Source organism: Papio anubis, chromosome 13 (genome assembly GCF_008728515.1).
Source record: "Papio anubis isolate 15944 chromosome 13, Panubis1.0, whole genome shotgun sequence".
NCBI classification, from domain to species: Eukaryota; Metazoa; Chordata; class Mammalia; order Primates; family Cercopithecidae; genus Papio; species Papio anubis.
The window spans coordinates 86,029,198-86,056,407 of record NC_044988.1 but is presented as its reverse complement, the minus strand read 5'-3'; the positions used below and the strand labels follow the sequence as shown (position 1 = coordinate 86,056,407).

Genomic DNA, 27,210 nt, shown 5'->3' with positions numbered 1-27,210 from the left:
CTCCTTTCCTCTCCTTTCCTCTCCTTTCCCTCCCTCCCTCCTTCCTTTCTTTCTCTTTCTTTCTTTCTTTCTTTCTTTCTTTCTTTCTTTCTTTCTTTCTTTCTTTCTTTCTTTCTTTCTTTTTCTTTCTTTCTTTCTTTTCTTTCTTTCCTTCCTTCCTTCCTTCCTTCCTTCCTTCCTTCCTTCCTTCCTTCCTTCCTTCCAGCGACTCTCCTGCCTCAGCCTCTTGAGTAGCTGGGTCTACAGGTGCGTGCAACCACACCCAGCTAGTTTTTGTATTTTCAGTAGAGACGGAGTTTCACTATGTTGGCCAGGATGGTCTCAATCCTTGACCTCATGATCCGCCTGCCTCGGCATCCCAAAGTGTTGGGATTACAGGCATGAGACACCGCATCTGGCCTACATGTGATATTTTGATACATGCATACAATGTATAATGATCAAATCAGGGTAACTGGGATATCCATCATCCAAAACATTTATCTTTTTTCCTTTTTTACATTGGAAACATTCTAATTCTTCTCTTCCAGCTATTTTGAATGCATTATTGTTAACTATAGTCATGCTACTGTACTATTGAACAGCAGATCTTATTCATTCTACCTAACCATGTTTTTGTATCTGTTAACCAGCCTCTTTTCATCCTGCTTTCTCTCTTACCCTTCCTATGCTCTGATAACTACCCATCAACCCTCCATCTCCATGAGATCCACTTTTTCAGCTTCCACATATGAATGAAAACAAGTAGTATTTTTCTTTCTGTACCTGGCTTATTTCATATACATAATTATCTCCAGTTCTATTCCTATTGCTGTAAATGACAGAATTTTATTCTTTATGGTTGAATAATGCTCCGTTGTATATATACATCACATTTTCTTTATCCATGCATTTATTGATGGACACTTAAGTTGAGTCCATATCTTGGTTATTGTTAACAGTATTGCAATAAACAGGACACAGGCTGAAAGTGCAGATATCTCTTTAAGATACTGATTTTATTTCCTTTGGATATATACCCAGTAGTGAGATTATTGGATCATATAGTAGTTTCATTTTTAAGTTTTACAGGAATTCTCATACTGTTTTCTATAATAGCTATACTAATTTATATTCCCACCAACAGTATATAAGAGTTCCCCTTTCTGACCATTTATGCCAGCTTTTTTTACTTTTTGTCTTTTTCATAATAACTATCCAAATTGGAGCGAGATGATATCTCATTGTGGTTTTGATTTACATTTCCCTGATAATTAGTGATGTCAAGCATTTTTTTCATATACTTGGCCACTTTTATATTTTTTTTGAGGACTGTCTATTCAGCTCTCTTGCCCATTTTTAAATTGAATTATATGTTTTCTGTTTTGGGTTTTTTTTTTTTCTCATATATATTCTGGATATTAACCCTTTGTCAGAGCCATAACTTGCAAGTATTTTCTCTCATTCTGTGGATTGTCTTTTCACTCAATTGACTGTTTCCTTTGCAGTGAACAAAGGATGATTTTTAATTTGATGTAATCCTATTTGTCTCTTTTTGCTTTTATTGCCTGTGCTTTTGAGGTCTTATTCATAAAACTATTGCCCAGACCAACATGAATCTATTTTTTTTATTAAGTCCTTATTTGGTTGTGGCAAATAAGGACTTGGGACTGACCAGGGCAAGGTTAACTGGTCCCCCTCACTCCTCCTAAGAATATGTCATGTGCCACCCGCCTTTAGTATTTAGGAAAAATGACCAGTTTGGAGAAGAGGATTCAGTCTTTCAGTTGAGACCTGTGTTTGAGTCCTAATTCCTCGATTCGTGACATTGATGAAGTCACCTGATCACAGGAGCATCAAACTTTAAAAAATTTCACTTTTTCAAGCGTTGCATGGAATCAATACAACCTAATATACAGGCTGTTTGTGGGGATGAAAGTGACCCGTGGTGGTTAAGCATTTAGGCTTTAGAATTTGAGAAACGTGGGTCTGAGTTTTGTTCTGCTATATACTGGCTACGTATCTTAGGAAAGGAACCCAAACTCTCTGGGGCCTCAGACTCATCCTCTATATAGTGGCACCAATAGGAGTATCAAATTCATGGTGTTGCTGTATAAATTAAATGAATCCCTGCAGTCCGTTCTCACTGAGCACTGTGTTTGGAATAGAAAAGTGTTCAAAAAATGCTCAGTGTTATTTTTAATGCATTAAAACCTAGTACTTCATCTTCTGTGTGAGATGGATGGGAGCTGAAATACGGGACTAACTGACAAGAAAAATTACTCCTTGCCTGAGGATCATATAATCCTATCATCTTGTCTGTGTACGTCTTGAGAAACAGACAGCTGACAGAGCCCTGTGCACAAGCATCTCAGTGGGTTGTATATTTATTTCTCTAATATTTTTTCATTAGTGGAGGTAAGTGTGGCAATAGGGGGGTTTGCCTGGCTCTAAATGTCTTCTTCCTGTCACCCAGATTAAGGAGCTGTTCTGTCAGGCTCTCATCATTCAGAGGAGAATGGTTTGAAAAGTGAAGCTTATCCTGACGGGGGAAATTAGGTGTCGTTTCTGTGATTTATAGAGCCATAGATTGAGCTGCACAATTTCTTATATAGGAAATGGGTCCCTGCCAGTTAGTATTTATTCACTTTATGGGGGGATCTGAGGCTGAAAATAAGAGATGGGTTGAAGAAGGTCAGGGGGCACTGCTTGGGATTTGAAGTTGAGTCCAAAGTAGACCCTCTGCCCTACTGTGTTGTCTGGTTGACCTTGGTCCAGCATCTTCTCTGACCTTTCACTTGCTCATCTGTAAGAATTACTGGAAACAGGCCGGGTGTGGTGGCTCATGCCTGGAATCCCAGCACTTTGGGAGGCTGAGGCAGGCGGATCATGAGGTCAGAAGCTCGAGACCATCCTGGCTAACATGGTGAAACCCCATCTGTACTAAAAATACAAAAGATTAGCCGGACATGGTGGTGGGTGCCTGTAGTCCCAGCTACTCCTGAGGCTGAGGCTGAGGCAGAGACAGGAGAAGGGCGTGAACCCAGGAGGCAGAGTATGCAGCGAGCCAAGATTGTGCCACTGCTCTCCAGCCTGGGCGACAGAGCGAGACTCTGTCTCAAAAAAAAAAAAAAAGAATTACTGGGAACAGTAAAAGCTGCTGCCTCCGCAAGTTGTTGGGAGGATAATAGGAGCTAACAGGGAGATGCCCTAGCAGTAGGCACAGAATAAAGAGATGCTTAATAGGTGTCTGTTCTCTTCATCCCACTCCTCTCTTTCTTCAAAAACTGTTAATGGTATGCTTGTCATCTGTGTGACCTCTGCAGAGAGGATGCCAACTGGCAGGAAGTCAAATAGACTTTCTCTAGAGCAGTTTTATGTTCTCAGCTAAAGTGAGCAGAGAATTCCCATATACCCTCTACCCCATATACACATAGCCTCCCACACTATTAACATCTCCACCAGAGTGGTACATTTGCCACAGTCAATGAACCTGCATTGACACATCATTAGTACCCAAAGTCCATAGTTTATGAGAGGGTTCCCTGTTGAGGTTGTACTTTCTATGGGTTTTTACAGATGTATAATTCCATGTATACACCAGTATAGTATCACACAAAGTATTTTCACTGCCCTGTAAATCCTTTGTGCTCTGCTTATTCATCCTTCACTTCTCCCTAACCTCTGGAAACCACGGATCCTTTTACTGTCTCCATAGTTTAGCCTGCTTACAGTCAATTCTAGTCAGTGTATCTAGGATGGGAAGTTCTAAAAGGGATGGGGAAATTATGACCAGCTTTGAGAAACAGCTAAATCTTAACGTAAGTGAGAAAGTGATCGGAAATAGCAATGCTGTGATTTGAATGTCCAACTTGAAGAAACTAACAGGTGACAGTAAGACCCAAGGAGGGGAAGAGACTTACTGAGGTCACACAGTAAATTAGAAAATGTTAGCGTTCTCTTGGATTCTCTTATCTATGTCTCCTTACTCTTTTCATGCTCTGTACTTTTTCTGTGTGATTTCATTCACACTTATGGCTTCTATTACATTGAACTATATGATATTGCTGACATTTGACTTACAAAATTGCAGCTTCATATGATATTTTCATTGGTCCATTCTCATTTGTACAGTGAAAAATCCCAAGATATGCTAAAGGTGGGTGGACTCAGGGGTGTGAATAACATTTTAAATAAATGGATTGTCTTTTATATGGAGACTTTATATTTCAAAGCATAGATTTCCTGGTTTAAGCCAAATGTCCGGAATTCAAAGCCTGGCTCTACCACTTAGCAGCTATGTGACCTTGGAAACAAATGCAGATTGGACATAATGACTACACCTAGCTCACAGGTTGTTGGGAAAAGTTAATGAGTTAATATGTCTAAAGTACTTAGGGTGTTGTGAGGAGTAATACATAAAAAGAACTTAGAACAGTGCCTGGCTTGTAGTAAGTACTCAATAAATAGCATGTAATTATTAATATTCTCTGCTTCAGTGAGAACATTGCTGATGGTTGTAGTGGCTGACAGCATGGGCTTCAGGATTCGATGGCTTGAGTTCAAGTCCTGGTTCTACTACATTTTAGTGGGTGACCTTGAACAGGCTATTTTAACCTTCAGACCTCAGTTTCCTAATCTATAAAATGGGGCTAGGAACAGCAAAACTACTACATAAGGCTATTGACATGATTAAATGATATAATGTATATTAAAGTGCTTACCACCCTCTCAGTAAATGCTGTTGTTATGCTTGCTTTCTACTAAAATGACAGAAGTTGGTGGTTTGAACCCAGGACCAAATGTAGGCAACTTGGTGTAGTGAATGTTTCTCTTCTTTGGGCCTCCTAGTCTGTGCAGAGTTGTAAGGACCAGCTTCATGTCTCAGGACCCTTCTAGATCTGAAATGCCAAGAATCAGTGCCAGTGAATATGGTTGTATGCACTTCAGAGCCCTCTAGCTTCTGGGATATATATGTAGTTTAAGGGTTCTACTTCCCATTGCTTGGCTACTCCCTAGTTTCTCCCTTTTCCAAGCAATTTTTGACATGACTCACCTCACTTGACTTCCTGTTTTGTTTGGGAATAAGAAGATTTAAGTCAACTAACACTACCTACTTTTCTCCCTTTATGTGTTTTTACCCATGCTAGTTAATTATACATTCATTGATTTGTAAAAGAACAACCAATTAATTGCCTTCTCACTGTCAGGACAGATGGGCAGGTCTTGTTTCATTCCTAAGGAGTGGGGCCTCCAGGCCCTGTACCCTATCTCCTACGGCTACCAGGGAAATGGGTAATTGGAATCTTCTGCAGCCATTATGAGGAGATATGCTGATGACGGATGGCAAATGGCCCAGGTAGATCCTATCCAGAGTTCCAGGCTGGGCTAGAAACCTCTATTTCTGCTTTTTTTTGCAGACACTGCTATGATAACCTCTTCAATCCTTCCCATGTTCATCAATTCCGTCCTGATCAACTACACAATATGTGTTTCCCTATAAAGCTGGGATGTCAACCACTGTCTCTTCACCTCCCATCTCTCTAGGCCCTAGAAGCTTCTTATTTTATATCTTCAAAAACTTCTGGGCAAAAAAGCTATCAACCCCACTCTCCTCCAAGCTGTGATCACAATTGTCTCCAAAAGGGACTCTGCCTCCATAGTCCACCCCAATCTCCTTTCAATGGCATCAAGGTAATTTAGGCTTTTTATGGTGACCAAAAGAGATTCATTTCTGTCATCTCTTTTGTTAGAAGAACACAATAATATCAAGTGCACAAGTTTAATCCTTGGCAGAACATCCTATTTTATATTTAAAACATATTTAAATATAGTATGTTTATAACGTATTTAAAACATATTTTGGGTGCCCTATGTGTTCACTCTTTTTCTTGAAGGTAGGGACACAGAGATGAATCAAATTTATGACCTTGTCTGGGTGCAGTGACTTATGCCTATAATCCCAGCACTTTGAGAGGCTGAGGCAGGCAGATCCCTTGAGATCAGGATTTTGAGACCAGCCTGGCCAACGTGATGAAAACCTGTCTCTACTAAAAAAAAAAAAAAAAAAAAAAAAAAAAAAAAAAAAAAAAAAAAAACTAACCAGGCATGGTGGTGCATGCCTGCTGTCCCAGCTACTCAGGAGGCTGAGGCAGGAGAATCTCTTGAACCCAGGAGGCAGAGATTGCAGTGAGCCAATATCATGCCACTGTACTCCAGCCTGGGCAACAGAGGGAGACTCTGTCTCAAAAAAACAAAAAACACAAATTTATGACCTTACCATGGAGAAGTTCACAGTTTGATAGGCGATAAGGACACACAAATAAGCAAGTTTCAAGCAAATATGAAATTTGTAAAAATTGAATAAGAGGAGAGAGGGACAAAATCTCTCAAGGTGTGACAGGGTCCACACCTCCTTCCTAGAGTTCAGTAAGGAGGAAGAAGTGGGAAAAGGGCACTTCAGACCAAAGGCACAGCATGAGAAAAGGCTTGTGGGTATGAAATAGTGCATGCACTACTGTAAGAAGTTGGCATGGGCTAGATCACAGAGAGGGGTGCAAGGGGGTTGAGATGGGAGGAGAGTCATCAGCTGAAGAACAAAGGAGGTTGAATCAGTGGAGGCTTTAACCAGAAAGTGTGGAACATTCAAAAGGCTCTGAGTGAGAGGATAGAATAAGTTGTGATGTTTTAGAAAGTTGTGAGAGGACATGCTGGAGAAGGCAACATGAGAGTGGGGAGACTAGTTCAAAGGCCATGGCAAGTGCCTATAGAATGGGCAGCACCAGGGAGACAGTGGTGGGGCCAGAGTGGGGAGGGTTTTTTCCTTCCAAGACAGAGTCTTGCCCTGTCACCTAGGCTGGAGTACAGTGGCACAATCTCAGCTCACTGCAATCTCCGCCTCCTGGGTTCAAGCAATTCTTCCTCAGCCTCCCGAGTAGCTGGGATTACAGGCACCGACCACCACGCCTGACTAATTTTTGTGTTTTTAGTAGAGATGGGGTTTCACCATGTTGGCCAGGCTGGTCTCGAACTCCTGACCTCATGATCCACCCACCTCGGCCTTCCAAAGTGCTGGGATTATGGGTGTGAGCCACTGCGCCCAGTCGGGAGGTTGGTTTTGAGAAACCTTATAAGGTAGAGGGTTGACCACCACTTTTTGACTGGAACCACCAAACTGACATGGGAGATACAAGTAATCCTGGGGAGAAGAGGATCACAAACATACACACACATTTTCTTTGCTTTTATCATTTATTTGGTTTGTTTTATTCAGCATTCCATGTGAACTTTTAATTAAACAAACATTGACTGCCTTATGTTAAATGCTAGATACTGTGTTTGGTCCTAAGATGTAGCCAGTTGGTAAAAAGGTAATAGATTGTTTTTTTCTCTAGAAAGCCTTTCCCCACCTCATTTGTTGTGGGTTAAGCAGTCATGTGACCAAGTTTGTTAATACTGTGGAGATGAAATCCATTAGGCATTAGTAAGGACTTCAGAGCATCTTTTTGGAGTCATACAGACCAGAACTATCTTAGTATCAAAAATAACTGACTTGGTATTAGCACATGAGAATACTTTTTAGTGTAAAAATTACAGTCATTTGAAGTATAGAGTGTGGAATTTAATTCATGGGCTTAGTGACATTCTGTGTAGATGTTTCTAAATATCTTAAGTACAGGGTGTTTACCTAAAGTTTAAGATTCCTAAGACATTGTCATGTTTTAGAGCTAGAAGAGCCCCCTTCCTTCTGTATTCTCATAGCCTTCTGTGTGTATTACTTCATAGCATTTGTACTATAGTAATTATAATTGTTTGTGTGTGTATCTTTGCTAATAAATTGCAGATCCTTTGAAATTAGTGACTTGGTCTTGTTAATCCCCTTTCTTACTTTCTGGAAGGCATAAGGTATGTAGTAGGAAGTTCACTGAATGTGTACTGAACTTAAACCTTAGAAAACATATCTTCTATCCCCTCATCTGTAGATAGGGAAATTGAGGTTAAGAATGAGGAATCTTTTATGCAAGTTCAAAAAGGAAAGTAACAAGAGAGTCAGAAATACATCCTAGTTTTTTTGATTGCTTAATATTTTTGTGGCTGTTTTCTCCTCTTGCCCAGCTTGGTTTCCTAGCTAATTAGCCAGAAGTTGGAAGCATTTACAAGTTGTGGAAATGCAAACCTTCTTCGTTATGAAAACCAATGGCCATGCAAATATAGCCATTAAGTACAGAATGTGTTTCTTAGGTCCCTCCACTTATTCAAAAGCTAGGAGTCAACAATGCCTCCAGTGTAAGGTTTCATTTTCTCTCACATACACAGAGACACATACGCATGCAGACAACACACGCACACACATAAGCACATGACCCAAGCAGAGCAGCTGAACAGGAAATTTTGGATGAAATATTGGCATTTATTGTTCCTATGTGACCTACTAAGGTCAAGGGTACAAGGATTCAAATGGGCTTTAGTTCAAGTCCCTACCTGTCCCTCCTTGCTTTTCTGTAAGTGGGTATTGAGCATCCATCTCAATGGGTAATTTTGAGCACTCAACGGAGGGATAGAGTAGTTTCATCGTAAAGTTGTTCTATCACCTTGGTCCAGCCAGCTAGCATCTCTGGGTCACTGTATCTGCATCTGTAAAATGGATTAGGTTAGATGATTTACAGAGTCCTGTGAAGTTGGAACATTCTATGATTTTCCTCCCCCGGGATCTAATTGGACTCTGGATGGAGTGTTGCAAGGACAGAAGAGGTAAGGAAAGAGTGATCCTGCATTGACCCAGTGCTGGCTTCTGCAGCCTTACGAGGACTCCCTGTTTGATGCTGGTCTTTTATCAGGGTGTGTTTGTGTTCTAACCAGTATTTGCCTGGCCATTGCACCAGTCCCCATTCTGTTCCTCGGGGTTTTGGGAAAGAGCCAGTGGATGTGGATTCTTACAGGCAGGATTTCTTCCCAAAAAGAAATCCACTGCCTGGATGGTGAACTTTGGTGGTGGAACTTTTGTGAAACTCACAGTCCAGAGATTTCCTGTTTCAGGTTTTCCAAGCTCAAGTCTTATTTATAAAACTAAACACACATTACCACACACACACACACACACACACACACACACACACACACACACACACAGAGTATGCTCTTCCTATTGCTGGGGTCCAGTGCAACCTTCCACCTATACCTTTTCTACCCATTTACCTATTTTTCAATTGTTATGGTAATAAGCCTCTTAGTACATGATGTTACAGAATTTTAAGCCATCAGTAGTTAAGCACATTAATTTTACTAAGGGGAAACCTGCAAAGGGAGCGAGAAAAGGTCTAACAGTCAGCATGACCTCATGCAGTCGCATCTGGTTTCTGTTCTCATGAGAGTGCCTCCTTCTGGTGCTGGCTAGAGAATGGACATTTGTTCTCAGCATAGGTTCTGGCACCTAGTAGGAACAGTTCTCTTACTGTGTGACACACCCTGGCCCGGGCACTTTATATGCAAATCGTTTATGAAATATGCTTACACTAAAAACATGTCGCCTAGAATTTGAATTTAACTGAGCACGCTGTGTTTTAATTTACTGACTCTGGCAACCCTACTTGGGATTAATCCCATGGCTCAGAATTGTTGAACAGAAAAGACCTGCACTTGGGAGTCACAGAAATCTGGGTTGGGATTCTGTTTCTACCATTTACTTGCTGTGTGATCTTGAGAAAATTGCTTGACTGCTCTGATTCCTAGTTTTCTTATATATAAATGAGAATCGTAATATCTGTGTCTCAGGACTATTGTGATTATTACATTTTAATACACTTAAAGTACCATGTACTGTGCCGTTTAGTGTTTCATGAACATTAGCTTTTATTATAATTGTTTGTTATTTCTTTGGGTCATGACACTTAACTCAGGTGAAATTTGATCATTCATTCATTCATCCCTAGGAAATGACATGGATAAGAATGTGTGGCAGGAATAATTGGAGAGTTTTTGTCAACTTCCAGGAGAAATGAGATGGAAGCTTACACAGGAACACTCTTGATAGACACCGTCTACTTCTAGATCTGTGTTCTGGATCACTCAGAAGGGAGACCCCAGACCCACTTTATACAAACATGTTCTACTTGAGTCTTTTAGATAATGCAGAATGAAAAAAGTGATATCTTGGTAATCAAGTGCCCTTAGCGGTGTGCAACTTTTATTTAAAAGCATATCAAAAGTAAAAAATATGAAAGAAATGAAAAATAAGGCCATCATACAGAGCAGGCAAAGCACAAAGGAATAAGAGATCAACATTCTCTGAAAGTCTTACGTTTTAAAGACAGCTGTCATTCATTCAGAATCTGCAATGCGTTGAAATGTCAGTGTTAGCATCAAGCACACGCTGAAGTTATCTTCCACATCAGAGCCCAAGGGAGGGGAACAAAGTAGAAGGTAAAACTTGAGTCCTGTCCTGTGCTAAACTGAAAAAGTGCCTTCCAAGTTCTTTACTGCCAAATATTAACGATCTATTTTTCAATGTGCATTCATGTATTTACTAACTGTTGACTGAATAACTGTGCTAGGTCCCACAAGAATATTCATGTGACTAAGGCCTGGCCCTTGCCCTTGGTGGGACCAGTGTTTATTGGTGAGACAGGCAAGGAAATGTGTTGGTAGGTATGGTCTAGTGTGTTACGGTATCCAGAAGAGGAGCATGGTTCTAGACTTAAGAAAGTTATGGTGGGCTTCCCAGAGAAAAGAATGTTTCCTATTTGAGACCAAAAGAGTAAACTGGAGTGCAGAGAGGGGAATATTCCAGGCATAGAATGGAGTGTGTGTGTGTGTGTGTGCACGCGCGCGCACGCGCATGTGTGTGTATGTGTTTTAAAAAGACTATGAAGCACGTTCCAATTAAATAGAACATTGATTATCATTTAGAGCAAAGGTCAGCAAACTGTGGCCCTCAGACCTAATCTAGCCTACTACTTGTCTTTGTAAATAAAGTTTTATAGGAATACAACCATGCCAATTCATGTAAAGTATCATCTATGCCATTTTCATGCTACAAAGACAGTGTTAAGTAATTGTGGAAGAGTCTACCTTGTCCCGAAGCCAGAAATGCTTACTCTCTGGCCCTTTACAGAAACTGTTTTCTAGCTCCTGATTTAGAGCACATTTTACATAAACAGGAATTCACTGTTGGTGGAAATGATGTGGGTGCACAAGAACGGATGATACTGTGCAAAGAAGGTCAGGAGAGTGGTGAGAGATGAAAAGGTGGCCAGGGGTGAGAACAAGGCATTTAGATTTTTATCCTGAAGACTGTGGGAAATCTTTGAAGGTTTTTAAGCAGGGCAATGAGATGGTCAGACTTCTATAAAAGGCAGTGCAGCAAGGTGTTTAATAAGAGGGCAGGCTTTGGAGGCAGATTACCTTGGATTGGATCCTAGCTCTGTCACTTAACTATCGTAAACCTCAGTCAAGTTATTTACTTTCTGTGTGCTTCAGTTTTCCAACTTGTAAAATGGGAAATTATAATAATAGTATCTATTGTATGAGGTTGTTGTGAAGATTAAGTAAGTTAACACAGGTGGAGTGCTGAGCCCAGGGGACACTATCAGTGGATATAGTTTTTATTTCTCAATGATCCTTCTGGCTCCTGGGGAGGGGATGGCCCAGGATGGGAGAACCTGATAGTAGAGTGCAAGGGATTTAGGGAATAGGTGGGGACTTGTGCTTAAAGGGGCTGCTCTAAAGCCCTCGATGGCTCACATCATGGCCATCAGCACGTTTTCTCTCGATCTCTCCCCTATTGTCTTCATTGTCTACTCTGTCCTCCTTTTTTTCCAGGCCTTCAAGAGTGCACTGATGAGTTCTTACTGGTGCTCAGGGAAAGGAGATGTGATCGATGACTGGTGCAGGTGTGACCTCAGCGCCTTTGATGCCAGTGGGCTCCCCAACTGCAGCCCCCTTCCGCAGCCGGTGTACGTATGTATGGCCCCTTTTCCTTTGGCCATCCCTTTTCATGGACTCACACTCCTGTCCTGCCAGCCCATGCCATGACTTGCTTTTGCTCCCAAGGTGCCTAACAAGATCCCCAAAGACCCTGGAGGCTACCTCCTTTTTTAGGAAAGAAGGGAGCTTTGGCAGAACAGAATTGTGGCACAGGAGCGGACACTGATATTGCAGTGTGTGCTTGTTTTAAATGATGCCACTCAGTTCATCATTTCTTCCTTCAGGCAACCATTCAGCAAAAGCTTGTAGGCAGCTGACTACTTTGTCAGGTCTTGTGTTAGATAATGGGGCTACTGAGGTTAAAAAAGAACAAAACAAAACTGGAGAACCTCTTCTGCGAAACAAGATCGGCACAGTCCATGTACTTAGGGAACGGACAATTTAACGGAGGAGATAGATGCCAAAACAAAAACAGGAAAATACAATTTAAAAGTTTAAATAAGGGCTCAGCACCATGGCTCATGCCTGTAATCCCAGCACTTTAGGAAGCTGAGGCGGGAGGATCTCTTGAGGCCAGGAGTTGAGACCAGCTTGGGCAACATAGTGAGACCTCGTCTCTACAAAAAAAAAAAAATAGCCCGTGTGGTGGCACATGCCTGTAGTCCCAGTGACTATGGAGGCTGAGGTGGGAGGATCACTTGAGGCCAGGAATTCAAGGCGGCAGTGATCCAAGCTTTCACTACTGCACTCCAGCCCGAGTGACAGAGTGAGACCCTGTCTCAACAGCAAAATCATTTTAATAAGAAAAATATGAAAAATAAACAAAGACATGCTATTAGGGGGAATAATGGGGAGATGTTTTAGTTGGAAGAGAGAGGGAATAGTCCGGGAAAGCTCTCTGAAGAGACCTAAATTAGGGTAGACACCAGCCAGGCAACAAGTGATAAAACTCATGTCTCAGGCAGAAGGAACACCATATGTGAAGGGCCAGACACTGGAAATTCACCATCTGAGGAAGTAAAGGAAGGTCATTGTGGTTGCAGGCATGTGATGAAGAGGGAGAAGTGGTGTGAGAAGCATAAGAGAGGGGCAGGAACCAATACTGGAAAATAAAGTCCCATAATCGACCTCTGTGGGTGAGAAGAATCACGTTATAAGATGGTCTTTGAAGAGACAGTGTGGTATTGTTGAAAAAAGGAATCTGGGATAAGGATAAGCAAAGTCACCATCATGGTCCTGTCCTCAGCTTGTTGTGTGACCTTGTGCAAACTGTTTCCTTTTTTTGAGCCTTTCCCCATTTTGTGAAATGAGGGAATTAAACTTCATCATCTCTAAGGACCATTCTAGTTCTAACCTTTCATCATTCTATTTTTTTCTTGCTTTGCAAAAAGATTTACTCCAGGAGTTTTACTCCTTTCAATAGTGTATTTACTTAAGGATATTAAAAAGTTAGCTAATACATTGTGGGTATTAAAGAGAATGGCAGAAAAGTGGAAAGTTCCTTTGTTTGAAGGCACTGCCAATTTAATTGAAAGTGAAGCATCATTGAGAATACAGTATCAATATATGGAAAACTGATAAACTGCCATTGAGCACATATTGTGTGCGTGGATTAATTTATGAAATTCTACATTGATCTTGAAAGGTGGCTCCTTGTCTTCCCATTTTATGGATGAGAAACAGAGGCCATGAGAGGGGAAATAACTTGCCTAAGGTCATGCAAGTTGGTGATCGTGAGTGGAATCAAGATTTAAATTCAGACTGAAACCTGTGCTTCACTTTGACACATGCTGACTCTTTTGGGCCCCAGCTGGTGCTGGCTGCCAAACAAGAATCTTCCTGTTTATTCCCTGTAGGCTGCGGCTGTCCCCAACAGTGGAGCCCTCCAGTACTGTGGTCTCCTTGGAGTGGGTGGATGTTCAGCCAGCTATTGGGACCAAGGTTTCCGACTATATTCTGCAGCATAAGAAAGTGGATGAATACACAGACACTGACCTGTACACAGGTAGGTACATGAGTTCCCATTTTCTTGGGATAGTATGACAGAAGAGGGAAACTGGGATTTTCTACTTTCTTTGGAGACTTGGTCTCATCTGTCTTGGGAAGGCATTGGAAGATTTCATTGTTTAGTGATTTTTCGCTGTCTATCCTTGTGTGCTGTTTTGTATGAATTTGAGCAAGGAAAGATAGCAAGTTGCAGTTAGAAAGAATTTCTGATTCTCTGAGTTGGACCTTCAAAATATTATGTCAAAGAACTAGTTGATTCTGAAGACAATTTGACCTTTTTCTCTCTGGGAAGGCCTGCAGGACTCTTGCTTGAAGGGCTTGATCTGTAAACATATTATCTCTGGAACTGAGGTAAGGAAATTCACACAATTGGGTTTCTAGTGAGATACACTTGGAGTCTTCATTAACTAGTGCTGGGCTAAGAGATAATTGGAAGTGATTCCAGCATGCAGGAGCATTTGAGAATGTTGGCTTTTAAGAGAGGTACCTTTGATTATCACTCAGAACATTATTTCTGAGTTCTAAATCTTTGACACTGCCAAGAAACGAAGTGTTCACTTGTGATCTGTACTGAGGCTTACATCTTCTCTTCTCTGTTGAGACTTCCATTCAGCAATTATTATTTTCCAGCCAGAAAACATCAATTAGACATCTATTTTTTGTGCCAGGCACTGAGCTAAATGCTTTGTTCAGCATCTTCATCCTCGGAGTTTTAGGAGGGTTAGTGATTATTGTACCCATTTCACAGATTAGAACATTGAGACTGATCCAAGGTTATTCAGCTTGTGATATCTCCTCAAATTTATAATTTTAATCCTGAACCAAGACTTGGCTATTTAAAGAATTAAAGGAGTATAATTATTTGCCCAATTAAATTATAAACTCCAAGAGGTAAGATGGCTTTTCTGTGTTAGTCATAGTTGAATTTCCAACACCTATCACAAAGTCTGGCATTCAAATATGAGTTGACTGAATGAATAATAAATGAATGAAAGGATCTTTATTGTTCCCTTTTCTGTTTCTGTCTTCCTGTTTTCTACCTGTCTCTCTCCTACACCTCTCCCATTCCGCTCTGGGCTATTTTTGCTTTGATTCCTCTGAAATTCGGAAGAAAGTGATAAAATGAGATTGTGAATGTGAGAGAAGTCAGAAAAAGAAAGGCCCAGATTATGGACAACATGAGAAGTCAAGTTGGCTGCTAATAGGTCTCCTGGGATTGATGTGGCTTTTTCCACATTATTGACTGAAAGAGACAGAACAGACTGGAGTGGACATCACTTTCACAGAGGGACGGGTCATGGAACAGTAATTGGGCAACTGATTTTGTCTCATCTTTCAAACTTGGTTAATTCTGACTTTTGACTTTGTATGGAGTGCATGCATATGTGTTTGTGCAAGACTGTGTGTCTGAGTATGCATAGGCAAACTGAAGTGTCTGTGTGTTTGTGTTATCTGCATATACATTATTTTTATGTGGGTGAGATTTACCACTGTCTGTGAATGGGTGGGTGTGTATTTTGTGCGTGTGCGTGTGCGTGTGCGCGTGTGTGTGTCTTTGTCCTTCTGGAGTGCTGTTTTATAATAGCAGAGGTTTGTAAACCACAGATAACCAAGGGAAATGAAAGTCCTCCAACAGTGGGTTTACACTTTAACAATAATGCTTCACATCTCCATCACATCTCCATAGCATGCTGTTCTTCTCACAATTAAAAACAAACAAACAAAAAACAATGTAACTTAAGAATGATCATGAACTTTGTTCTACAGATAAAGTAAGTAAATCTCAAAGACATATGTGACTTTCCTAAAGTCCCATAAACACGTATGGCAGAGTCAGGCTTTGTAACCAGGTCTGTCTTATGCCCAGCACAGTGCTTGTTCTTATAGACCATGCAGAGTCTACATCAAAACTCAAGTGTTGCTTCTTCCACAAGGTCGCTTGACCCTTTCAGCAGAAAGTCCCTTCCAACGTAGTGCACTCACTCATTCTCTCTACCGTTTATTTGGCATACTCCATTCTTTGCCTTGAAGTACCTCTTCCATATCAGCAGAAAAATTCCAGTGTTGGAAGGATCTTAGGAGATCATCTAGTCTTGCTTTCTCTTTAACACTTCAACATGCACTGATTACATGCCTCCAGTGTTAGAAAGCTCAGTTCTTCCTAAAGTTTTCTGTATGTATGATCATGTCATCTGCATACAGAGACAATTATATTTCTTTCTTTCCAATTGTGATGACATTTATTTATTTATTACTTGTCTAATTGTTCTAGCTAGGAATCTTAGTACTACATTGAACAGAAGTGGTAAGAGCAGACATCTTTGACTGTTTTTCTAATTTTAGGCATTTAGTCTTTCACGGTTAAGTATGATGTTAGTTGTATGTTGTTGTTTTTTAATGTAATGTTTGATTACATCAAAGAAGGTATCTTCTATTTCTAGTCTGCTGCAAAGACTTTGTTTCCATTAGAAATGGATGTTGAATTTTCTGTGTCTATTAAAATGATGGTATAGTTTATCTCTCTAAATTTGTTAATATGGTAAGTCACATTGATAGATTTTCATATTATAAAACAACCTACCATGTGAGATTTATCCCAGGAATGTAGGTTCTTTTATCTGGTTTTTTTTTGTTTGTTTTTGTTGTTGTTGTTGTTGTTGTTGTTTTTAATTAGGATCATTCTGGTCTCACAAAATGAATTATAAAATATTTTCTTCTTTTCAGTTTTCTGAAATGTATCTGTCGTCTCAGATAATCAGCTTGGTTAAAATTGATAGTATTTTTTTCTTAATCATTTTGTAGAATTCACCAGTGAATGCATCTGGGCTTAGACCTTTTCTTGCAAGAAAGTTTTTAACTACTAATTTAGGTATTTGATAGATATAGATTTATTTAGATCATCTATTTCTTCTTGAGTGATGTTTGGCAGCTTGTGTGTTTTAAGGAACTTGTTCATTCCATGTAAAGTATCAAATTTATTGGTAAAAGTTTTTTATGACATTCTGTTATTATTCTTTTGAAATCTGTTGAGATTATAGCGATATTAGTCTCATCTTGATATTGGTGATGTGTGTCTCCTCTCTTTTTTTTCTAGATCAGTTTGGCTAGATAGTTATGACATTTATTTATATTTTCAAAGAATCAACTTTTGGTTTTATCTGTTTTTGCTATTTCCTATTTCATTGATTTATCCTCTAATCTTTATTATTTTATTTGTTTAGCTTACTTTGAGTTTGGTTTTCTCCGCGTTTTAATTTTTAAAATGGTAGCTGGGGCTCTTGATTTGAGGTCTTTCTTGTAATGTAGGCATTCCCTCTAACTACTGCTTTAGTAGTATCTCAAAGGTTGTGTTATGTTGCGTTTTCATTTTCATTCAGTTCAAAGTATTTCCAATTTCACTTTTGTTTTCTTCTTTGACTCAAGAGTTACTTAGAGGCATGTCACTTAGTTTTCAAATATTTGGAGGTTTTCAGAAATTTTTGTTACTGCTTTTTGATTTGATTTGGCTATAGTCAGAAAATATGTTTTCATGACTTTAAACATTTTAAATTTATTGAGACTAGTTTTTGGTCTAGATGGTCTATTGATGTATTCAGTGTCCACTTTAAAATAATGTGCATCCACTTATTTATGGGTAGAGTGTTCTATAAATGCCTGTTAGATAAAATTGGTTAATTATGTTATTCAAGTCTTCTGGAGCCTTTCTGATTTTCTCTCTTCTACTTGTGTCAATAATTGAGGGAGGGCTATAGAAACCTCTGATTATAATTATGGACTTATTTCTTCTGCAGCCTTATCAGTTTTTACTTTATATATTTTGAAGGTATTGTTATTTAAGTTCATAAACATTTAGAATTTTCATATTCTCTTGATGAATGGATCCCTTTACATTGTGAAATGGTCTTGCATATTTCTGTTACATTATTTGTTCTGAAATCTACTTTGTCTAAGTACTCCAGCTTTCTTTTGATTGGTATTAAAGTCTATCATTTCCTGTTACTTTATTATTTATTTATTTATTTATTTATTGAGACAGAATTTCGCTTTTGTTGCCCAGGCTGGAGTGCAATGGCACAATCTCAGCGAACACAACCTCCGCCTTCTGAGTTCAAGCAATTGTCCTGCCTCAGCCTCCAGAGTAACTGAGATTACAGGTGCCTGCCACCACACCCAGCTAATTTTTGTATTGTTAGTAGAGATGGAGTTTCGCCATGTTGGCCAGCTGATCTCAAACTCCAGACCTCTGGTGATCTGCCCGTCTCAGCCTCACAAAGTGCTGGGATTACAGGTGTGAGCCACTGTCCCCAGCTGTTATTTTACTTTTATAATATCATTGCTTTATATTAATAGTGTGTTTCTGGAAGACAGTGTATAGTTGGGTCTTATTTTTTAATCCAAGCTGGCATTATTAACTTTGGGGTGTTTAGACCATAAAGTTGGGATGTTTAGACCATTTATATTTAATGTGATATTTGTTTGTTTGTTTACTTATTTTAGAGCCCTTGACCTGCTTAATAATGTGATATTTGTATGCTTAAGTTTATCTTTTTTTTTTTTTTTTTAGTATTATCCCATCTTTTATTTCTCTTCTTTTTCTATCTTCTTTTGGATAGCTTTTATGATTCCATTATATCTCCTTTGTTGACTTTATTAGCAATAACTCTTTTTTTTTTTTTTGAGGCAGAATCTGGCTCTGTGGCCCAGGCTGGAGTGCAGTGGCACCATCTCAGCTCACTGCAAGCTCCGCCTCCCGGGTTCACACCATTCCCCTGCCTCAGCCTCCCGTGTTGCTGGGACTACAGGCGCCCACCACCGCGCCCGGCTATTTTTTTTATTTTTTAGTAGAGATGGGGTTTCACTGTGTTAGCCAGGATGATCTCGATCTCCTGACCTCGTGATCCACTCACCTTCACCTCCCAAAGTCTGGGATTACAGGCGTGAGCCACCGCACCCGGCCAGCAATAACTCTTTTATTTTATTTTATTTTATTTTTAGTATTTAATTAGGTGAGCTTTATTTTCAGTTTTCCCCTCACAAATTGGTACAAGCAAAACAAGCAAACAAAAAGTTTGCTCTCAAGCCTCATGGAGTTAACAATCTAGTCTTTCTTTTTGAGCTATTGACAGTGTAGCATGGCCTAGTCCTCTCCTTGGGATCTAACTCATGTCTTTGATCTCAATGGCTCTTATTGCAATAGGTACCCTTTTATGACAAATCATGAGAATAAGATTTGGATGATGTTGAAATGATTAATCTTGTAGCAATTTTGACCAGATAATCATTTATATTCATATATTTGTGTGTGTGTGTATATATATGTGTGTGCGTGTGTATGTGTGTTTGTGTGTATATATATGTGTATGTATACATACATATACAATGGCTTCAAAAGCATAACTTGAAGGGGAGTATTTTGCTCCTCACAAGTTTTTTTTTTTTTTAATATAAAAATCTTTTATTTATTTATTTATTATTATTATTATACTTTAAGTTTTAGGGTACATGTGCATAATGTGCAGGTTTGTTACATATGTATACTTGTGCCATTTTGGTGTGCTGCACCCATCAACTCGTCAGCACCCATCAACTCGTCATTTACATCAGGTATAACTCCCAATGCAATCCCTCCCCCCTCCCCCCTCCCCATGATAGGCCCCGGTGTGTGATGTTCCCCTTCCCGAGTCCAAGTGATCTCATTGTTCAGTTCCCACCTATGAGTGAGAACATGCGGTGTTTGGTTTTCTGTTCTTGTGATAGTTTGCTAAGAATGATGGTTTCCAGCTGCATCCATGTCCCTACAAAGGACACAAACTCATCCTTTTTTATGGCTGCATAGTATTCCATGGTGTATATGTGCCACATTTTCTTAATCCAGTCTGTCACTGATGGACATTTGGGTTGATTCCAAGTCTTTGCTATTGTGAATAGTGCCGCAATAAACATACGTGTGCATGTGTCTTTATAGCAGCATGATTTATAATCCTTTGGGTATATACCCAGTAATGGGATGGCTGGGTCATATGGTACATCTAGTTCTAGATCCTTGAGGAATCGCCATACTGTTTTCCATAATGGTTGAACTAGTTTACACTCCCACCAACAGTGTAAAAGTGTTCCTATTTCTCCACATCCTCTCCAGCACCTGTTGTTTCCTGACTTTTTAATGATTGCCATTCTAACTGGTGTAAGATGGTATCTCATTGTGGTTTTGATTTGCATTTCTCTGATGGCCAGTGATGATGAGCATTTTTTCATGTGTCTGTTGGCTGTATGAATGTCTTCAAAAAGTGGGCAAAGGATATGAACAGACATTTCTCAAAATAACTCTTTTAAAAAAAAATTTAGTGTTTGCTTTAGGGTTTACAGCATGAATACCTAGCATATCATAGTTACCTTCAAGTGATATAATACTATTTCAAGTATAGCACAGGAAGGAATCTTATAATAGTATCCTGTTCTTCCTCTCTTCCAAGCCTTATGCAGTTTTTGTCATATGTGTTATTCACATATATGTTAAAAAATTACACAATTTATCTTTATTATTTTTTTCTTATTTTTTTGGTATTTAAGTAATAACATAAGTGATTTTATATATTTACCCTTGTAGATACTAACTTTGGTACTCTTCACTTCTTTGAGGATCATTCATGTTTTCATCTAGTGTCATTTTCTTTCAGCCTAAAGGATGTCTTTTACTATTTCTTATATTTTGTCAGTTAGTGATGCATGCTTTCTGATTTTGTTTTTGTAAGATATTATTGCTGGACATGAAATTTTAAGTTTACAGATTTTTATCCTAGTAATTAAAGATGTTACACTTCGGTCTTGTTTGCATTGTTTCAAATTATAAATCTGCCATCATTCCTATCTTTGTTCATGCATATATATATACACACACACACACATATACACACGCACACCCATATATATAATTCATATATATATACACTCATATATATAATTCATATATATATATATATAGAGAGAGAGAGATATCCTTTTTTCTGACCGATTCTAAGCTTTTCTCTTTATTAGCCATTTATTTCTTGTGTTACAGTTTGTTGGGCTTCTTGGATCGGTGGGTTTATGGTTTCATTAAATTTGGAAAATTTTTGGCCATTATTTTGTCAATTTAAAAAATCTCCCTCCATTTTTCTTTTCCTCCAACAACATGTATATTCAGTCACTTTAAGTGGTTACTCATCTCGGTGATGCTTTTTTCATTTTCAAAACTTATTTGTTATCTCTGTATTCCATTTTAGATAGTTTCTAGTACATATCTTCTGTGCTTTCTGTGAAGTGTAATTTATTGTTCATCCCATCCAGCATTATTTTTCATCTTGGACATTGTAATTTTCACCTTTGGAAGTCCAATTTGAGCCTCGTTAATATATTCTATTTCTTAATTTTTTTTACAAATGGGATATAGTTACAATAACTTTTAATGTTCTTGTTCGCTAGTCCTGACAACTGGATCAGTTCTGGGTCAGTTTAAAGTGATTGATTTTTTTTTTTTCCTCCTCATTATGGGATACATTTTCCTGCCTCTTTGCATGCCAGGTAATTTTGTATTGGATGCCAGATATTGCAATTCTTGCCTTGTTTGATGCTGGATATTTTGTATTCCTAAAAACATTTTTGAACTCTTTTGTATAGAGAAACAATTTGTTTCCTTTAGATCTTGCTAAATCTAAAGATTCCTTTAGATCTTTAAGATTTGTTAGATGGAACTGAAGCAGTGTTTAGTCTAGGGCTAATTATTGTCTACTACTAAGGGAGAACTCTTCTGTGTGCTCTACAAAGTTGCCCATAAGTTTTGAGGTTTTACAGTATGGCTGGTAGAGACAGGCACTATTACTGGCCCTTGTATGAGCCTCAGGCATTGTTCTCACTAATTCCCTTGTTTTGGGAGATTTCTCAGATACATGCGTCAATCAGTACTCTGATGAATATTGACAGGAACTCCTCCACAGATCGCTTCAAGTTTTCCTCTATGCAGCTCTCTCCTCTCCATTACTCTGTCTTATGAACTGTAATCACTTTGGTTTCCCTGGTCTCAGAACTCTGGCTGGGCAATTCAGGGAATCTGTCAGGCATTTCCTCTCCCTGAACAGTGGCTTGAAAACTCTCTAAGGGCAAAGAGAAATTTTAGGGCTCACATAATTTGTTTTCCATCTTTCAGGATCTCTGTACTTTGTTGCCTAATTTCCAGTTGTTGATAAGCTTGTTTTATGTTTTTCTTTTTGTTTGTTTGTTTGAGATGGAGTCTCGCTCTGTTGCCCAGGCTGGCGTGCAGTGGTGCTGTCTCGGCTCACTGCAACCTCCACCTCCCAGGTTCGAGTGATTCTCCTGCCTTAGCCTCCTGAGTAGCTGGTACTACAGGCACGTGTTACCATGCCTGGCTAATTTTTTGTATTTTAAAAAGAGACAGGGTTTCACCATGTTAGCCAAGATGGTCTCAATCTCCTGACCTCGTGACTTGCCTGCTTTGGCGTGTGTGTGTGTGTGTGTGTGTGTGTGTGTGTTAATTTCTTAATGTTGTGGGCAGTAGGGCAAATAAATCCAGTCCTTGTTATTCCGTTTAATCCAGAAATAGAAATCCAAGATTCTTCTTTATTTTCCAGCAAGCAGTGCTCTAATCCAAGAGTTACTTTTTAACATTGAGGTAAAATTTGCTTATTTTTGGTTATCTGGCCTAGGGTCACTTTACACAGATCTAGGCCCTTCTTCCTGTAGCCATTCAGAAGATTGGAGACAATGACATACATGCTTCTGTCTTTACAGGGTGTTTTTTAACCTTTCCTTGTAGGACTTGACTTTCATTCACCACATTGTTCAATTCCTGAATTTGTGGGTGGGCAGTTGTTTTTAAAGATACAGGCCGGGCGCGGTGGCTCACGCCTGTAATTCCAGCACTTTGGGAGGTGAGACGGGCGGATCACGAGGTCAGGAGATCGAGACCATCCTGGCTAACATAGTGAAACCCTGTGTCTACTAAACATACAAAAAAATTAGCCAGGTGCGGTGGCGGGTGCTTGTAGTCCCAGCTACACAGGAGGCTGAGGCAGGAGAATGGCGTGAACCCGGGAGGCGGAGCTTGCAGTGAGTGGAGATTGTTTGTGCCACTGCACTCCAGCCTGGGTGACAGAGAGAGACTCTGTCTCACAAAAAAAATAAATAAATAAAGATACAAGATGATGAATCTTGTATCCTTATATGTTGGGGTTTCCCCACAGTGCCTGTCATACGTGGATGTTCAGTTCACTGAACTGAATTGCATGTGGATAGACATATTCATGTCTTAACTTTTTGACTCTGCATTAATTCCTTAAGCACTGTGTAGTTTTATGGGGTCTTCTGTAGTCCTACAGCCTAGTTAAGTACATGGTAAGCCCTCTAAAAATGTGTCATGACCAACTGATGCTGTAGTTGATTGGGAAGGTACATCTGAAACATTCACCGCATCTGTTTGCCTCCGTGTCACCTTTATCATGTCTAAACCCTCTGGAAAATGAACTTGGCTTAAATTGAAATTTCTCAGTTCACTCAGTTGAGTTTTGTCTTTGAGAATATAAGCCTAATCAAAGAATATAGACTTGGGAAAACCTGGCTTCTGGTTTTATTTTTCACCACTTCTCAGTGAGAGAGATCTAGGGTTAGTCAACATCTTTTCTAGAGTTCAGTTTCCTTTTCTGTGGAATGGGAAAAACAACACCTTTTCACAAGCTATTTTTAAGGGTTAAATCTGGCACACGTCTTGAGACACAGTAGGTACTAATACTTTCTTGTTGTTTCCTATTTCCATGAATTAAAAAAAAATTAGAGGGAGAAATAAATGTTAGGAAGAAAACAAAATAAGATTTAAGACTTGTTTTGGATAGAGAGTTAGGATTACTCACACATTTGGTCAGGTGAGGCCAGAATAGGGAAATGTGGGCTTTATCCTTTGATCTCTCTGAATTTTTGCTGGCAGCCAAGTCCAGTGCTGGAATTATTTATTTATTCACAAGCTCATGCGTGCATGTGCACAGACATAGGTGCTTACACAGATCTTTCTCTCTTTCTTTCTCCCATGTGCGCACATGAACACAAACACACACACTTTATGGCTGCCATCTGTTTCACACCCTTCTGAACTAACTTTTGAAATGCTCACTCTCCCTCCCTGTCTCCTACCCCTGCCCCCACCTCTAGGTTTGGCGCCCTCTTTGTCTCCTTCAGAGAAGCCATCTCTCAGTCAGTTCTGGGATGCCGTTAGGAAAGCCAAGCATAAGTAGCCTCCTGTTCCAGTTGTTTTTGAGCAGAAATGGGGCTTGTTGTAGGGGGTGGCTGAATTCCCCGCACGCTAATCTGTCATCAATATTAAAAACAGACGTCTGGTTCTCCCTCATGGCCTCATCAGAACAATTGGCATGGGTTTCAGCCTCTTGGGCAGAGTAGATGTAGGGGGAGGTGGGAGTAAGAAGCTGGGCCGAGGCACAAACAGATTTAATAAATCCAAACCTCCCATTTGACCTATGAAGAAAAAGGCTCAGAGGAGACGGACTTGTCCAGAGCTTACACACTTGGTGAGTTACTGATACAGCCAGAGCTAGAACTAGGGCTCTGGTTTCTTTACTATCTACCCCCACACCCTCATCCAGTACATTCAAAGATTTTTCACTAGTTCATATTACCTCCGGTGTGGTTTGCTCTTGTTGAGAATAGACCTAGAGGCAGATGGAAATCAGGGGATATAGGACATTTGTGTGGCTTGAGAGAATGGAGTCTTTAGCTACTGACAGCAACTACTGAGCAACTAGTGAACTCTGATCTTGTGAAGGGGATTGTAGCCCATCAGGCTTACCACTTCTTTGTCTACTTTTATATAAACTAGCTTTGTGAATCCCTAAATTTCCGAGTAGAAGAACCTCAAGCATTGAACGTGCCACTCTCAGTGTAAGGATCAGAAGAGTGAGGACAAGAAGGGATGGGTCACACCTAGCATCATAATCTCCTGTTTCTCTGTCTGGTGATATTCTCACCACATGCCTATGCATTTTCTTTGGTCATCTTCTGCTCTCCTGCTGGATTTTTTTTTTTTAACTTTAAAAAAATCAGAAACTTCTCTTTTTCTTCATGGAATTCTCAGCTTCAGCTTGTTTAGTTCAGGGCTGGAAGGCCAGCCGGCTCTGTTGGCACTCACAGAGGCAGCAGGCCCTATCCACTAGCCCCGGCACCTCCTCATACAAGGCAGCAACATCTGGAGCTGGTCAGTACCCCTTTCTGCCCTGGCATCTGGGAGCCTAATGGGCCTCTCCCCGGCTGATCAGTACCACGCTTGCCTCCTGCCAACTCTCAACTCTTGTCTCTGTTTCTTTCTTCCTATATCCTTTCCTATTTCCTTTCTTCTCTCCTTCCTTGTTTTATTCTTTTTCTACCTTTATGTGTGTCAACTTCCCTTGGTGACTGTCTCTTTCTTCTTTTTGCTCCATGTCATTTTCTGCCCATGTCTCAGCTGACCTTTGCTTGTCTTTGTCTCTCTACGCTGGCTCTGATATGAGCTGCTCATTTAGATTTACATGTGGGTAAAGAAGAATGTCCAGAGGCCATCTGTACCCACTCTCAGCTCTGCTGTTCTTTCTCTGTCCCTATTATCATTAAGGATAATCTACAACTGAAAAGGCACTCCCCGTCCCAACACACACACCATCCCATCTCAGACCTTAGACTGAAAACTTTATCAAGTAAAAGGGAGCAGTTATGGAGGTGAATTTATATGAGGAATAACTCAAGGTGAAGGGCAGCAGGTCTCTTTTCTCCAGTAGCTGAGAGGATGGTGGCAGCAGTGGCTGTGATGGAGCACTTACATTGTAGGTGTTTATGAAATCTTGTGGAATTTACTTAGTTCCTCATGCTGTGTGGGCCATGGCTGAACTGTGCTGTTCATCTGAGAAACTAGAGGGGACCTCACTCACCTGCTGTCCGCTTACCCTGGGCCAGCCTGAGAGAGGTGATGTCATTGGAAACTACGCTTTACTCCCTCAGCTAGAATTGGGGGGTGGGGGCGAGGGAAACATGTTTTAAAGGGTGAAGTACAAACCTACATGATTGCAAACATCTGAAACTGATATTAGGGGCTCAGAAAATATTTCTGTCACTCCAGCTGCTCTCTGGGTGAAAGGTTTCTAAAGTCAAAGGCTTCCAAAGGGAAAAGATACTTGGAAAGTCTTAATCCTGTTGATTCTTCCATGCCACCCAGCCTGCCTTCTATATCACAGAATTCTTTACAGCTCACAAAGCACCCTCATTCATTTCATGAATGTGTGTGGAGCTCTTAGTATGGTCTATGTCCTGGGCATGGAATGTTAACAAGACAGGCATAATTCCTGCCCTTATGGAGCTTATAGTCAACAAAGAGAGTGGTATAATTTAGCGAGAAATTGCTCGGATAGCATAGTGGGTGCTGAGATAACTCAGATGCTGTAGGGGCATGGCAGAGAGGTTTCTAATTCAGTCCATTGGGGATAATAAAGGCTACTCAGAGGAAGTGGGAAATTGTTTGAAAGTCTGGTTGGGGTAATTAATTATGTGGATCAACCTCTCATACACAAGACTACAAACCCCTCCCCTGGAGATCACTCCCAAGCTGGTCTTTCTCCCTCCCTGTTGCCATCTGTTGCCAATCTTGTCCTTAGTAGCAGCTTCCCATTAGAGATGCCAAGAGAATAAAAATCTGTATTTCTCTCTTTACTCAACAGAATCTCCTTCCAGGCCAGGCAAGAATTATGCTGTGGTGGTACCTACCTGTCATCCAGAGTTTGCCCAGACTAAATCTATCCTACCTTGTGTCTATGACATTGTTATTCCCCAAAAGGGGAAGTCTAGCTGAATCCAACCTTCATCGTCTTGCCTCAACTGAAACTGATTCTTTAAGTATTTTAAGTTCCTGATTTGGAGCTTTATCTTCGTCTGTGTTCTTGCCATCACGATAGGTAAGGTCAGGGTTTTTTGTGGATTTTCTGTCCAACAATCCAGTCTCTCACTTCCTTGATATGCTCATCTCCAGTGACCATTTCTCCATTCTGCCTCAGCCACCCACTCCTGGGCCACACTGTAGACTTTGTCCTCACATGATATTGTTCCATAAAAAACCATCAGTTCCAACATCCCACTCTTTGACTTCAATCACTGCTTGTATCAGTCTCTCAATCTCCCTTGCCTTTCGGTCTTTTAATTTCCCTGCTTGGTCAAACACCTGCACTGGATGCATGCAACTCTCCATCTTCTGTGATGGTACAGTCAGGCAGCTACAGAAAAACA

The 27,210-nt window shown here is 40.1% G+C and overlaps 1 protein-coding gene across 6 annotated transcripts in view; it reads left to right on the top strand.

The window, feature by feature from the left end:
• The window catches only part of ASTN2 (astrotactin 2), a 1,032,132-nt gene that overhangs the window by 837,064 nt on the left and 167,858 nt on the right, over nt 1-27,210 (top strand). For all 6 annotated transcript variants that reach the window (XM_017949334.2, XM_017949333.2, XM_017949331.2 and 3 more), the window contains 2 exons: nt 11,797-11,930; nt 13,758-13,906. In XM_017949334.2, coding sequence (XP_017804823.2) covers nt 11,797-11,930; nt 13,758-13,906 — 283 coding nt within the window. The remainder of the gene's footprint in view (nt 1-11,796; nt 11,931-13,757; nt 13,907-27,210) is intronic.